This window comes from Didymosphaeria variabile, assembly GCF_027946475.1.
Source record: "Didymosphaeria variabile strain IMI 356815 chromosome Unknown scaffold_8, whole genome shotgun sequence".
NCBI classification, from domain to species: Eukaryota; Fungi; Ascomycota; class Dothideomycetes; order Pleosporales; family Didymosphaeriaceae; genus Didymosphaeria; species Didymosphaeria variabile.
The window spans coordinates 1267086-1279898 of record NW_026611627.1 but is presented as its reverse complement, the minus strand read 5'-3'; the positions used below and the strand labels follow the sequence as shown (position 1 = coordinate 1279898).

Here is a 12813-nt window from a genome sequence, read left to right as displayed (position 1 = left end):
CGCCTATGATACAGGGACGACCAACTCGACCGATAAAAACCATGGTCGCACCACATATACTTTTGACTCGCGGAGATAGGGTTTGTCTGTTGTAATGGCTACCTTCATCCATCCTGTTGGAGTCACCATTGCGTCGATCTCCGCTTTCGCAGAAAACAGCATCGGTAATGGGCACAAATAACCAATGACCAGCGACATGCTTTGCTTAGCCACGGGTACAGTGGGTCTGAATTGTATAATCAAGCTTTTCTGAACGACGATATTGGCGAGTGCGGCACGTGTGTGGGGACTGTCGGGTAGGACCTAGGAAATCGATTTCCGTTGGATCCGGGGTCTGGGGTAATGCCAGATCGTTTATGAACGCAAAACAACACTGACGGCCCATCGCTGTAATCGTAATCACTGTAATATCGTGTGTCGACGTTTTTGACTGAAAATCGCTGCTGCTTGCTATCTCGACTCTTCGTCCCAGCCACCGCCGGTGCGATTATGACGACGAAACCTCATCAACCCAAGGGATCGAGGATTGCGCACCCGCTTTCTGCACGGTCAACGAAGCAGCCAGATTAGCATTTCTTATCGCAGAGTCGAGGTCAAATTCGGTAGTCTGAGCGGAAGATCTCCATCTCGCAACAGCAACGGAATAGGCACCAACGAATGTGTCACCAGCTGCTGTGGTATCAACCACTTGAACCTTCCTCGCCGGCACAATCTGGCCAGGCTGTTCCTTTGCATGTTGCTTGTCTGTTCGATAGTACACGCCCTACAAAAGTGTAAGTGACCAGCATTATCTTTTTGAGTAGATGCATGTACCTCTCCGCCAAGAGTGATGATCACGTTCTTTACACCTCTGTTGATGAAGACAGATGCGACTTCATCCCATGATGTAGGGTTCTCGATGCCAGATAATGTAGCAGCCTCCGTCTCGTTTACGATCAGATGACCAAGGCCGCGGTATGCCTCGTCTGGAAGAGGAATAGCTGGTGCAGGGTTGATGATCGTCTCTGCACCTTTCTCACGTGCCAGATTCATGTTGTATAGTACCTAGTCTCCATCAGCGCATGAGATCTCTATATGCGTGCCTCGAAAGGTTGGAAGACTTACAACTTGCAACGGTAATTCCAGCTGGAACAGAACCACAGCAGCATCATCGTCCACCAGATCCTCCACCTGCACGTCGTAGTTCGCCCCCGGGCAAAACATGATTCTATTCTCTCCCGTTCCAGTCTCAACCACGATGACTGCAACGCCCGTCTTCTTGCCCTTCAATATCTTAACACCCTTTGTGCCCAGCCCATCTGCCTGCAAACTCTTCAGGAACCCCTCATGAAATTCATCGTCTCCCACAGCGCCGACCATGCGAACTTCAACATCAGACGCTTCCTTATTCGACGCCTGTTTTTGCGTTCTCGAGAGTCGCGCACAAGCAACGGCTTGATTCGCGCCCTTTCCGCCGAATCCTGTGTTAAAAGACTCGGTCGTCAGCGTCTCACCCGCAACAGGCACACGGGGCGTGCGAGTGACGAGGTCGACATTGAGAGAGCCGATAACTGATATGACTGCAGATTTGGAAGACATTATAGTTCATGCCCGGGGTACTGTTCACGGGTGGCAGCGTGTAGTTAACCTAGGTGATGAGTGTTTTCGTCGGCTACTCTAGGCTTCTTCCGGCTAGGATACCTGACCGGTCCTCGCTTGCGCGCAAACTTGTGGGCTATCTATCTGATGAGAGATTTCGCCATAGAAAATGGGTTCGTGGGTCTCAATCACAGTTCACATTTAAGGATATCGATCAGAATGACCCGATATTCAAGTGAAATCATGGAAATTTACCGCTGTATCTGCAAACTGTCTGTTTATATTTGCCTATGCTTAAGTTTTGTTTATGTATATGTAGATGTAGATATTGGACATTTGGAGAAAGAAGTATATAAGACTCAAGGAAATGGCCATGTGATCGATCAATATGCGACCTAGATCACACGCGAGACACTTTCTCGTTGAGCAAGCGCCAGTCTCGGAAGACTTATGTTGTGTCTCTGTAAGCTATGTCTCGATAAAGAAAGCTAGTCTTGAATTTGCCAGGATGCTATGAGTGGAGCAAACAAGCTCAACACTTAGCAGCTATCAAAACAGCAGAGTTTCGTCATGGACGGAGAGTCATCATGCGGGGGTAATTATACCACTCAGAGGAGTGAATACCGTTACATCGATGAACCCCGATCTCAATGTGATCCAGTACCGAGATCAAGGGTTCAAACGACTTCATCACGTATCCGCGTCGCAACGCGCAAGAGCTTGCCCAGGAATTTGAAGGGCTTGAAAACTAGCGGCGTACGCGGCTTATGCTCTTCAAGCACGTTCACAAGCGTAAGCTCGCCGGCCTCATTCATCTCCACACCAGAAAACTGTTGCTCCGCAGCGTGACGCTGATGGTACGACTGAGGCTTTGTGTGCTTCCATTGCGCTCGGATATTTAGGTCTACAGGTTGGATGGTGTAAAGCCCGGGACGTGGCCAGATACCTTTGGCATCGATATGCAAAGGTGCAGGTACCGGTTCCGCCTGATATGAATGTACTGAGTGAACGGAGATAGTAGCGCTTGGAAGACGAAGCAGATCAAGCGAGCCGAGGGAATCAGGCGTCAACTCGAACGGAAAATGCCGGGCGGGCAATACATCCGGTTTACTCTGGATCACCGTCAGGTAAAGAGGCTTAGCCGTTTCGCGCTGAGCTTTAACCTCGGGGTGCACAGGTTGAAACATCGATGCGTTCGGTCGTGGAGGTCGAGCTTGCATACGAGGTGGAGGGAGGGATTGGAGCGGAGCCCAGTACATTGAATGAGTAGGCCAGACGATCACTGCATTGCGAATGTTGGCGCGCATGGCGCGGAGGGCGACAGTCTTGTCCTTGCGAGGAGCAAGACGCTGGAAGGACTTTAAGGGGCGGGTGATTGGTGCTGTGCGCTTTTCGTCGCTTCCAGGGAGAAGGATCGCTGGTGGAGGGTGCTTCTTCTTGTTGACGTATTTCAGTGGAACCCAGTCGAATGTTTGGCGGAATGGCAGATCTAGATGCTTGATCAGTTGACGTGCCTTCTCTACCGCCACAGCTTCGTCGTGTGCAGCAGCAGTGACACAACCGAAGGACGCCTCAGACTCGGCATCGTCATCATCATCCTCTTCGTCGCACTCCGTCCCGTTCAAGGCCGTAGAAAGAGTTTCGTACCCCACAACCACCCCACACTCATCCGAGAAAGGGTTTTCCTCTTCATCGATCTCTGTAGACGTATACGAGGGCAAAGAGTAAAAGAAGTCCGTCGAGCTCGCCGCCAGCGGCTGAGCCTTGACTTCCGGACCCCAATACAACACCCTCTTCACCTCGCGCTCAAGGAATGTTTCGATCGCCGCGCGATCATAGAGGAAGTCGTTATTCGGTAGACGGAGAATGATAGATGCATCAACGAGCTCCTCGTGGGCTAGAGTCTCGCCATTGAAAAAGGCGAAAGACTCCAACCCTTCCTCATCAATAGAACTATCCGCATCGAAGAACAGGACTTGCTCAAATGGCTTCGTTTCGTGGACAGGATCGAGCCAGGCATCCGTGCGATCAAATGTATCGTGGTCGAGGGCGTGCGCTGCGCGCGGATGCGCGACGTTGTCCAGGCCGCTCCGGTTCGAAGTGAACTTCTGCCGAGTCGTCTCGATCGCAGTCATCTCATATGGAAAGAGGTCGTATGCGAGAGTTCGACTCAGGTCATTGAAATCGGGAAACGGCTCGGTATCCTCCATAGGGCGTCCTACGCCATAGCCAGCGTCGACCGCGGACTGCTTCTTGGTCTTCAACATCTTTGCCTCTGTCATTGCTTCCGAATTCGAAGCTGGTTGGTTACTCGAAATGACGGTTTCTGTTCGCGAAAGGGGAGCTGCAGCCAAGGAAGAATATGGGCGGAACTTGCACTGCAATATTCTGCGTTCACTATAGGATACTTCGGGTCGAAATTTCACGAGGAGAAAGCTGCTTATATGGCGAACGGCGACCGGTATTGTGTGTTCGGCCAAAGAATCAAAAACTACGGAGATGTGTGTTAACAATGACATGCATTGTGAAAGCAACGCTCTCACAACGGCACCACCATTCCGCAAAGTCTCGCCCACGAAAATAACGCCTTCCGTCTGAGATGAATGCCTTGCATCGGCGAGAATCTGTAAAGGAATTAAATGCTGAATTGCGTGGTGATGGTGCGAACGCGGAGTGTTTGAGATGAACCCCTGTGATTGGTAGAACAGTGAAAGAGTCTTCGCATAACGAGAAGCGCTATGCTGATCAGGAACCAGAAACGCCAGTGCAATGTACCGAACCCGTGCGCAGAGGTATCTTTCCTCCATCTTACTCACATTTCCCTCCATCATTGTAGTCTCATATCCAGAACAAGCCAACCCACATATCCGAACGCCAAATTGGTGAAGCCTGACCACACCTAACAGCTAGATATTAGACCTATACACAGCACTTTGCCCATGCCTCCACTGTATTGTCTCTCTTGCAGCCATCACATGCAGTGCACGGCCCAAAGCCTGCTCCGAGTATCCCTTTCCATCACACATCTCGCGCTTCAACGTTGAGAGATTGACCTGCCACCCAATGGGCATACGTCGTCGCAATTCTTCTTCAACTTTGTTCACTTCATCCATCAGCTCCTTCGATGCCTGACCCTCACCTTGGGTCACGGCATCCATGGTAGAAGCCAAGAACAGACGGATCGCTTCGTCGACATGGGATTCATCGGCAACGGGAGACAGCGAGAGCTTAGCTAGAGATTCGGTAATACGAATGATAGCTTCCAATTGACGCACAGTGATTGGAATGGACGAGCGCTGGTTGGCATTCATCTCAGAGGCATGGACCTGTCGTCTAATGCTGACGAAGTGCGAACTTAGCTTCTCCGCAGCTTCGGGCGAGAGGCGTGGCGCGCATTTCTGCCGGCAGTAGGAGATGTAGCGCTTCATCTTCTTTATGTCAATTTCGGATTCAACGACCTCCTCCGTGCCGCGACCGCCCATTGCGAGACCCATGACGTGTTTTGCTATCCGCTCGTCGCGACCGCGGTCGTGCTCGTCTCGGACGATGAAAATCATGTCGAAACGGGACAAGATGGTGGTTTGGAAATCGATGTTCTCGCCTGGTGTCTTCATGTCATCGTAGCGTCCGAAGATAGGATTGGCAGCAGCGAGGACAGACGTTCGCGAGTTGAGGATCGTAGTAATGCCAGCTTTCGCGATGGAGATGGTCTGCTGTTCCATGGCCTCGTGGATCGCGACACGATCTTCGTCGCGCATTTTGTCGAACTCATCGATACACACCACACCGCCATCAGCAAGGACCATGGCACCTCCCTCTAGGTAGAACTCCCGCGTGTTGTGGTCGCGCTGAACCGAAGCAGTCAAACCAGCTGCTGATGAGCCCTTACCGGAAGTGTAGACAGCGATCGGGGCAGCTTTCTCCACAAACTTCAACAGCTGCGACTTGGCTGTACCAGGGTCACCGAGGAGCAGAACATTTATATCACCGCGAAGCTTCATGCCATCCGGTAGGATCTTCTTGGAGCCTCCTACCAACAGACACGCGATAGCCTTCTTTATGTCCTTGTTCCCGTAGATAGATGGCGCAATGCAGTTGGCAAATACTTCGTAAATGTCCCGTCTTCGACTCATCTCCAAAAACTCCTGCTCTTCTTCCTCGGTGAAGGTCAAATTGCCCTTGGCAGTGTGGTCCACATCTGCATGTATGCCAACAGCGCGAATATACGGGTTCCGAATGGCAACCGCGGCGTTCTGTGACCTCTTGGATCCTTTCTGTTGGTAGATGGAGTGGATGCCCATCACCGTGCATCTTGTACCGGGAACAACACGGTTTGCCAGATATCGGTCGGCCGAGATCATGATATGACGCGGCAATTCACCGACTGGTACCTCATCAGGCGCTTCCTGCATCTTGAGCACTTGCTGGTCGATGAACTGACAGCGCTCGTGCAGAACATAATATGGGTCCAGTGGACATCTATCATCGTTTTCTCCACGCTGCCGGCTACAGATGCGTGGGAGAGAAACGCCCGAGAAGCCGCCAGAAACAGGTATTACTTCTTCATGCTGGCAATTCCGGCACCGGATGGCGAGTGTTGTGGATTTTGAGGAGAGGGTTGAGGCGCCAATGATGATGCCCGGTATGCGCACAAGATGCGAGACTTGTGCAGCTGTCAGGTCGCGAATGGAGAGCTTCGCGGCGGACGAGTGGAGGAGCAGCTGGTGCTCTGGCAGCTTAATGTTTCGTTGCGAGGGATAGACGATGCGCTGTGTGCACGACTTGAGGGCGGCCTCGAACTGCAAACGGTAAGAAAGAAAGCCGTATCTCGCGTGGCAAGACATACCAGAGGGATGATCTCAGCGGGGTCTTGGGTGAGCTTATGGGCTAATTCCTCATCGACGGAAATGAGGTGTGCAATATCGACGTCGCAGTAGTATTGCTTGATGAGCACATTTTCGCGAATCTGGTCTCTTGAAAGAGGGTCAGCAGTCCTCCTAAAGTCAAGTCAGTTCCCGCACATACCTGTAGATGAAGACATTGTCAAGATGGAAGTCCATAATAAAGTCGACCAGCCGCTGCTGGATGCGGGTTGGGGCAGCATCCCCGTGGTCGCCATCCCCTTCGCTAGGGAAGACGCTTATGGTATACGGCGTCTGTCTGTCGGCCATTGTGTGTGCGCTGCGTATGCTTGGTGTTGTAGGTCTGCACAGTGCGGCGGGCGGTTGTGGAGGTTGAAAGTGATGGAGGGGCCAGGGCGACGCGCCAAAACGCGCTGAAAACGCGTAATATTGGGCCTATATTGAGCCTAGCGCGCCCTGCTATGGCAACTGTAGGCCCAGATAGACATGTGCCCACGATTGAACAGCAGGTGTGAACTTCTCCAAATCCACTCAAAACGACATCTGCACGCTTCTGTGATGTTCACTTGACGAGGCACCTACGACCCATCTGACTCCCATCGCTGAATTAGGAGAGAGCCAACGACTGCGTGTCTGCCGCTTCCTACAAAATACAGCAGCTACTCAGAACCAGCTGCCCATGGCCAGACTTGAAGCTCTTGTGTATGGCCGTGGAGTTGAGTTCGTGTCTTGCAGCGGGTATACGCTATTTGACCAACTCACACTCACAACAGGGTCCAAGATCGGAGCGCTGCCCCTGCTCTCAGGCATGAAAATCGGCTGCAAGCTTGCCACATAGCAGAGCATCTACAAGATTGGGATTCAATATTCTATCCCAGGGCGTGTTGGTGTGCATTCTCAAGGTGTTGCGCTGATGCTGTGTGGTCGACGTTCACAGCTGCGCCAGAGCAATGATCTAGCGCGGTCCCTGCCAAGCTGTCGGACCTCCAGGGCTACCGCAGCGCGGTGATCACACGTTAACGACTATCTACGCTCTCATCGTCGCACTTTCTGTGTCTCTTGCCTATCTTGTATTATATGTACTGTAGCTTGTGATCCTTCGGCTCGGCATGTCATAGCAATCCCCCCGAATACCGCTTTGTCCCCTCCCTATGCCTCGGCCACCCACGCGCACCCGTCTTGCGCCGCGAATATGTCATCCTCCCCCCGGCGGTCCTCCCAAGAGAGCTTCGAATTCCTGTCGCCAAACATCAGCCATAGCCAGTTTCCCTTTCCCCAGCAGCATGACTGGGCTACCCGCCCCAACTCGACCGGTGGCGGCCGATATCAGCCACGTCGCGGTTCCACGTCAAGCTCGATACACTCGGTGGGAGGAGCGCTGGATACGGCGTTTAAAGGCAGCATGGGACCGGTGAGGGAGCAGAGCAATAATGGTATGTCCCATACGGCATTGCACAAAGCAACAAGAAGTGGTCTTGCTGACGCTTACAGCGATCTCGACGTTGCTTCAGCCACCCATCGTGCGCACCGGCATGTTGCCGCATACCGCACAAACCGCCATGTCTAGCAGCCACAGGCCGCCTTCTACCAAAGATATACCTCCCGTGACCCTAGCAAACATACCCCACGTCGAACCATCCGCTTTCAATCCCTACTTGTCGCAGATTGGTAATCTATACGAAGCTTTTCAGCGCGTAAAAGCCGAGTCAGACGATGCAGCGTCAATACTGAGAAAGGACTCTGTCAAGAAAGACGACTTGTCCGATGCGCTCGAGCGTGGGCTACACGCAGGCTCTCCAGCCGCGACCCCCAAGCTCTCGTCTTCAGCATTCTCACCGTCTAGTTCGCCAAAAGCGAAACGCCGCACGAGTGGCTCGAAACGCGCGCTACCCACCGTCACACCACTGTCCACGATCCCTAATGTCTACTTCGACGAGAACTTCCACCTCGAAAACCCTCGGACCTTTGACGTAGTCAGCGAAAGGTCGGAAGTGGTCAGGCCGGTGCGGATCAAGAGTGGAGACGATCTTAAGGACGGCAATGGGTCACTCGAAGCGCCTCAACCACCTGGGCGCAAGGCGCTTGCCACGAACGCGATTCTGCAGGAGAAGTTGTCGTGGTACATGGACACTGTTGAAGTGCATCTGATATCGTCGATATCTACCGCATCGACCTCCTTCTTCGCCGCCTTGGGTTCATTGAGAGAGCTTCAGTCGGAGGCTTCCGAGTCTGTAGAGAGGATCAAGACCCTGCGAGGTGATCTCAAACGGCTGGACGATCAAATGGCAATAGGCGGCTTGAAGATTGTAGACATGAAACGGCGGCGGGAGAATCTCCGGAAGCTCACGCACGCCACCGACCAGCTGCAAGCTGTCATTACTGGACTCTCTGTATGCGATGAGACCGTGGACAAGGGCGCACTTGAGTCGGCCATGATTCGCTTGGACTCTATCGAGAGGCTGATTTGTGGCACGCTAGATACTACCGATATAACCGCCACTGCTTGGATACAACCGCCATGTCCTCGTGCTATCGTAGATCTTCGCAATCTGCGAGCCCTTGATGGTGTATCTGAAGGCATACAGCAGTTGAGGTTTCGCATTGGAAAGGGCTTCGAACAGCGATTCGTGGAAACTCTGCGCACGGATCTGCGTGAGCACGTCGAGCGCACATCAAGGCGTGATACGCTGGAAAGATGGGCAAAGACATCACTAAGAGGTCGTGGCGATCATCAACGATTCAAATCGACCCTACCGGCGTATCTAAACACTAGCAACAAATTCCGGTCGGACTTGCGTGCGGATCTCGTTGGTTTGAGTGGTTCCAATTTCACCAACCAAGCTAGTGCTACCTTCCGAGACGCCATCGTGCGCGAGATGAAGTTGTTGATTCGAAAATATCTGCCAAGTTCTACCGACGACGATGCTGAGTCCATGACCTCCGTTTCCACGCGGGGCGGTCGGGGCTACAGTCAGCAAGATAAAAACTCGATTTTGGCTCGGAATCTACGCGCTATGGATCCAGCGGACGCGGAGGAGTTTTTCACTGGTATCTTCACCGACATCGGCGAAGCCTTGCGCAGATTAAGCGTACAAGTCAAGGTACTTCTCGATGTTACGAGTGGCGTTAGTACTCCGCCAGCATCTAGCGGAGGCCTTCGGTCACCACCACGGAGCCCCTACATGAGCAGTATTGACGGTGCTATGGGAGCTACACCCAATCCTATGGACATGAACGGACTACAAGAGGAGCTGATGCAAGCACTCGACATGTCGAGTCTGCTTGGGCAGGCTGTAGATGCTGCTCAGACACAAGTCACAAAGCTGTTGAAGGTTCGTGCCGAAGTCACGAGCAACTTACCACTAAACCGGTTCCTCCGCTACTTCAACCTTTGTCGGTTATTCGCCGATGAATGTGAAGCCGTATCTGGTCGATCTGGTGCGGCCCTAAAGGGTGTCGTAAACACCCACATCACTGAGTTCGTGTCCAAATTTGGAGACAACGAGAAACAGGGACTGGCAAAAGCCATGGACTCTGATAGATGGGAACCAAAGGACTTCGATGAACATGACAAAGAGGTACTAGCGAGAATATTGAAGGGTATGGAATCAGACCCATTCGAGTGGTTGCAAGCAGGCTCCATACTGGGCGAGATCGAGGACGAAGGTACTGCAAACGGTTCCGCCCATCCTAACGGCACTTCAACGGAGAAGGACAAGAAATCTCCAGCACCGGCGTACGTCGACGAAGAAAAGTACATCATCTCAAATTCTTCTACCGTCGTCATCCGCGGCATCGAGCGTTTCGAGATCCTACTTACTGCCATGCCCAACATGACCTCCGAGATATCGATGGTTCTCTGCGATTACATCAAGCTCTTCAATTCGCGACTTTGCCAGCTCATCCTGGGTGCCGGCGCCATGCATAGCGCCGGGCTGAAAAACATCAACACCAAGCACCTTGCCATTGCTTCACAAACTTTATCCTTCATTATAGCGCTCCTGCCCTACCTCCGCGAATGTGCACGCCGCCACTCAACAGCAAACAAATCCACTCTGAGTGAATTCGATAACGTGAAGCGTTTACTACATGATCAGCAACAGTCCATCCACGAGAAGCTCATTGACATCATGAGTAATCGTGCAACTGTGCACGTGCGAAACCTTAAGAAAATCGAGTGGGACGCTGAAGCGGAGACGAAGAAAGACATCAGTCCAAACATGGAGACGCTTACTAAGGAGACGGTCACACTGCACAAGGTGATCAACAAGTATTTGCATGAGATGCAGGTCAGAATGATCATGGCGCCTGTCTTTGAGAGTTATCGCGATCAACTCGGCAAGGTTTTGAAGGAAGCCTCGGTCAAAACGGACCTTGGTCGACAAAGGTATGTATTCGTCTCCAAGTCAGAACGGTAGGACTTATGCTCGAACAGACTTCTTCGTGACGCGAAACTCTTCGATGCGAAACTCAAACACATCGACGGTGCTGGCAACACTGGCACGTACCTTATCCAACTTGTTGAGGGGAAGGCGGTCGCGCCAAGCGAACCTGCAGGCAAGAAGAGCGATGAGGCGAAAGATGAGGGACAGCCAGATACCGCAGCAGTCGAATCCAGCGAACCAGCATCTTGAGGTCGATAGCATGCATGGCCGAGATGCACATCTGGCAGCACCAGCATACGGTCACAGTGTGACGACGATCGGAAGGTGGAGAGGCTCTTCGTTTGTAAATTTATGTATAGTGCATCGAGCAAGGCGTCGGGGCGCATAGTCATCTCTGAAGAACGTCTAGGTGCGGTCTGATAGGGGGCAAGACTGCCCAACGCAGAAACGGAAATATCACAGCCACGCATTCCATTCCATTGTAGCGCTTTCCAGTCATTGGCTGTGCGTCGCGCGTACATGCTGCCGCTGCCATGCTAATGAGATCCCTATCCCAGAAATTCGTCATCGACACGGGACGACATACATCGCACAGTGAGCATGCAACGCTGATGTTTGTTTCGGTTTAAACCTAAATCATCCTTCGCTTGCCATAACGCGCGACTTGATGGACCAGGACGCAGTCCCTGCAACCCCGTTCAGAGCTTGACGGCATGACATGTTTGTACGCAGTCTCGGCCGTCACTCAACCCATGCACTGGGAGCTTTGACCTTGACAACGAAATGAGCCGTGTTTGTGCAATCACGAAATTAACTTCGATCCATCTCGCTCCAGCCAACCGTTCCCGTCGCCGCTGCCTCTCTCTCTAGGTAGATATGCATGACGGCGAACAAAGCTGCAGCAACCGTTACAAGCGTGGCCATCTTTACTTCGGACCCATCCGCCGCTCACTCAAAATCAAGTTGTATCCGATGCCGACTACTCCGGTAACACCCGAGCCGGCATCGATAGACGTCGGCCCGCCATTATCAAGATTGTGTGGCCATTCTCTGGAAGCGATGTCTCGTGACGTCGCGCAACGCGCCTCACGCAAAGCTAAGCCTTACCTATGTGGAGCTGTACGACTCTCACCCTCGCGCTCGTGCGGAGAAGACAGGCAGTGAGCATTCTCTCGGGAAGGTGCCACGACAATATCAGCATGTTACTGACGGACACATGTACATGGACCGGTCAACTGAAAGCATGGCGTGTCGGGGTTTGGTCAAGTAAGGCTGTCGGCGACAGCATTGGCGAGTTTCATGGTGACGCTGGACACTGATTTGGATAACACCACAGCGTTGACATACGGACTATACCGCATATTACATGACGACGCGCCTTGATTAAACCGTTCGGCAAAGGAAGATGATCTAGATATATCACGAGCGTCAAAGATACACGTGAAGTATTTCGATGCAGTGAAGTGGGGACATCAGGTCAACATCGGATGGCTAATCCACCAATGGAACTTGATCGGTGAAGCTATACCTCGTTTCATGTCATTGCCTGCGCTGCAACAATCGAGTGCCCAGCAGATACTATGTGCTTTGCGTAGCATCGCCTGGACGGCAGAGAGGTGGACGTACCCAGTTGCCTCTGCTGACCTCGAGGCCATCGCGTATATAGTCTAAATCCCGCCGCCCATTTCTTGCCACAAACGACCTCAAGCAGCATCTCCAGACACGCAGCTCTGCACATCGACCTTCTCTACAAACACTACACCACACCACGTCACCAATACAACGTGTTAGACAAACAACACCATAGTAGCACATCCTATCATTCACCCTGCCGAACAGAAGCTTCTCCAGCTACACCTTAAACAACCATCACACACGCAAACATGTCTCCACTCGCCCACTACATAATCTCCACCTACCAACCCCGCCGTCGCTCCGCAGCCAGCATCTCCAGCACCACGTCCTCCATGAACTCTGACCTAGGTCTC

At 52.4% G+C, this 12813-nt stretch overlaps 3 protein-coding genes across 3 annotated transcripts; 1 reads left to right on the top strand and 2 right to left on the bottom strand.

Annotated features, from left to right (window-relative positions):
* Positions 1–487: 487 nt before the first annotated feature.
* RBK1 (putative ribokinase) lies at positions 488–1578 on the bottom strand (the record flags this gene model as incomplete). The annotated part of the gene is made up of 3 exons (XM_056219386.1): positions 488–763; positions 814–1044; positions 1105–1578. The coding sequence occupies 3 exons, from the start codon at positions 1576–1578 to the stop codon at positions 488–490; spliced, it is 981 nt and encodes a 326-aa protein (XP_056066513.1).
* Positions 1579–2255: 677 nt separating this feature from the next.
* On the bottom strand, positions 2256–6749 carry MCM5 (minichromosome maintenance protein 5; the record flags this gene model as incomplete). The annotated part of the gene is made up of 4 exons (XM_056219385.1): positions 2256–3966; positions 4528–6377; positions 6425–6551; positions 6604–6749. 4 exons carry the CDS (start codon positions 6747–6749, stop codon positions 2256–2258), a joined length of 3834 nt encoding a protein of 1277 aa, XP_056066512.1.
* Positions 6750–7632: 883 nt separating this feature from the next.
* N0V89_010643 (uncharacterized protein) lies at positions 7633–11074 on the top strand (the record flags this gene model as incomplete). Its single annotated transcript, XM_056219384.1, has 3 exons — positions 7633–7873; positions 7932–10827; positions 10876–11074. The coding sequence occupies 3 exons, from the start codon at positions 7633–7635 to the stop codon at positions 11072–11074; spliced, it is 3336 nt and encodes a 1111-aa protein (XP_056066511.1).
* Between the last annotated feature and the right edge of the window lie 1739 nt (positions 11075–12813).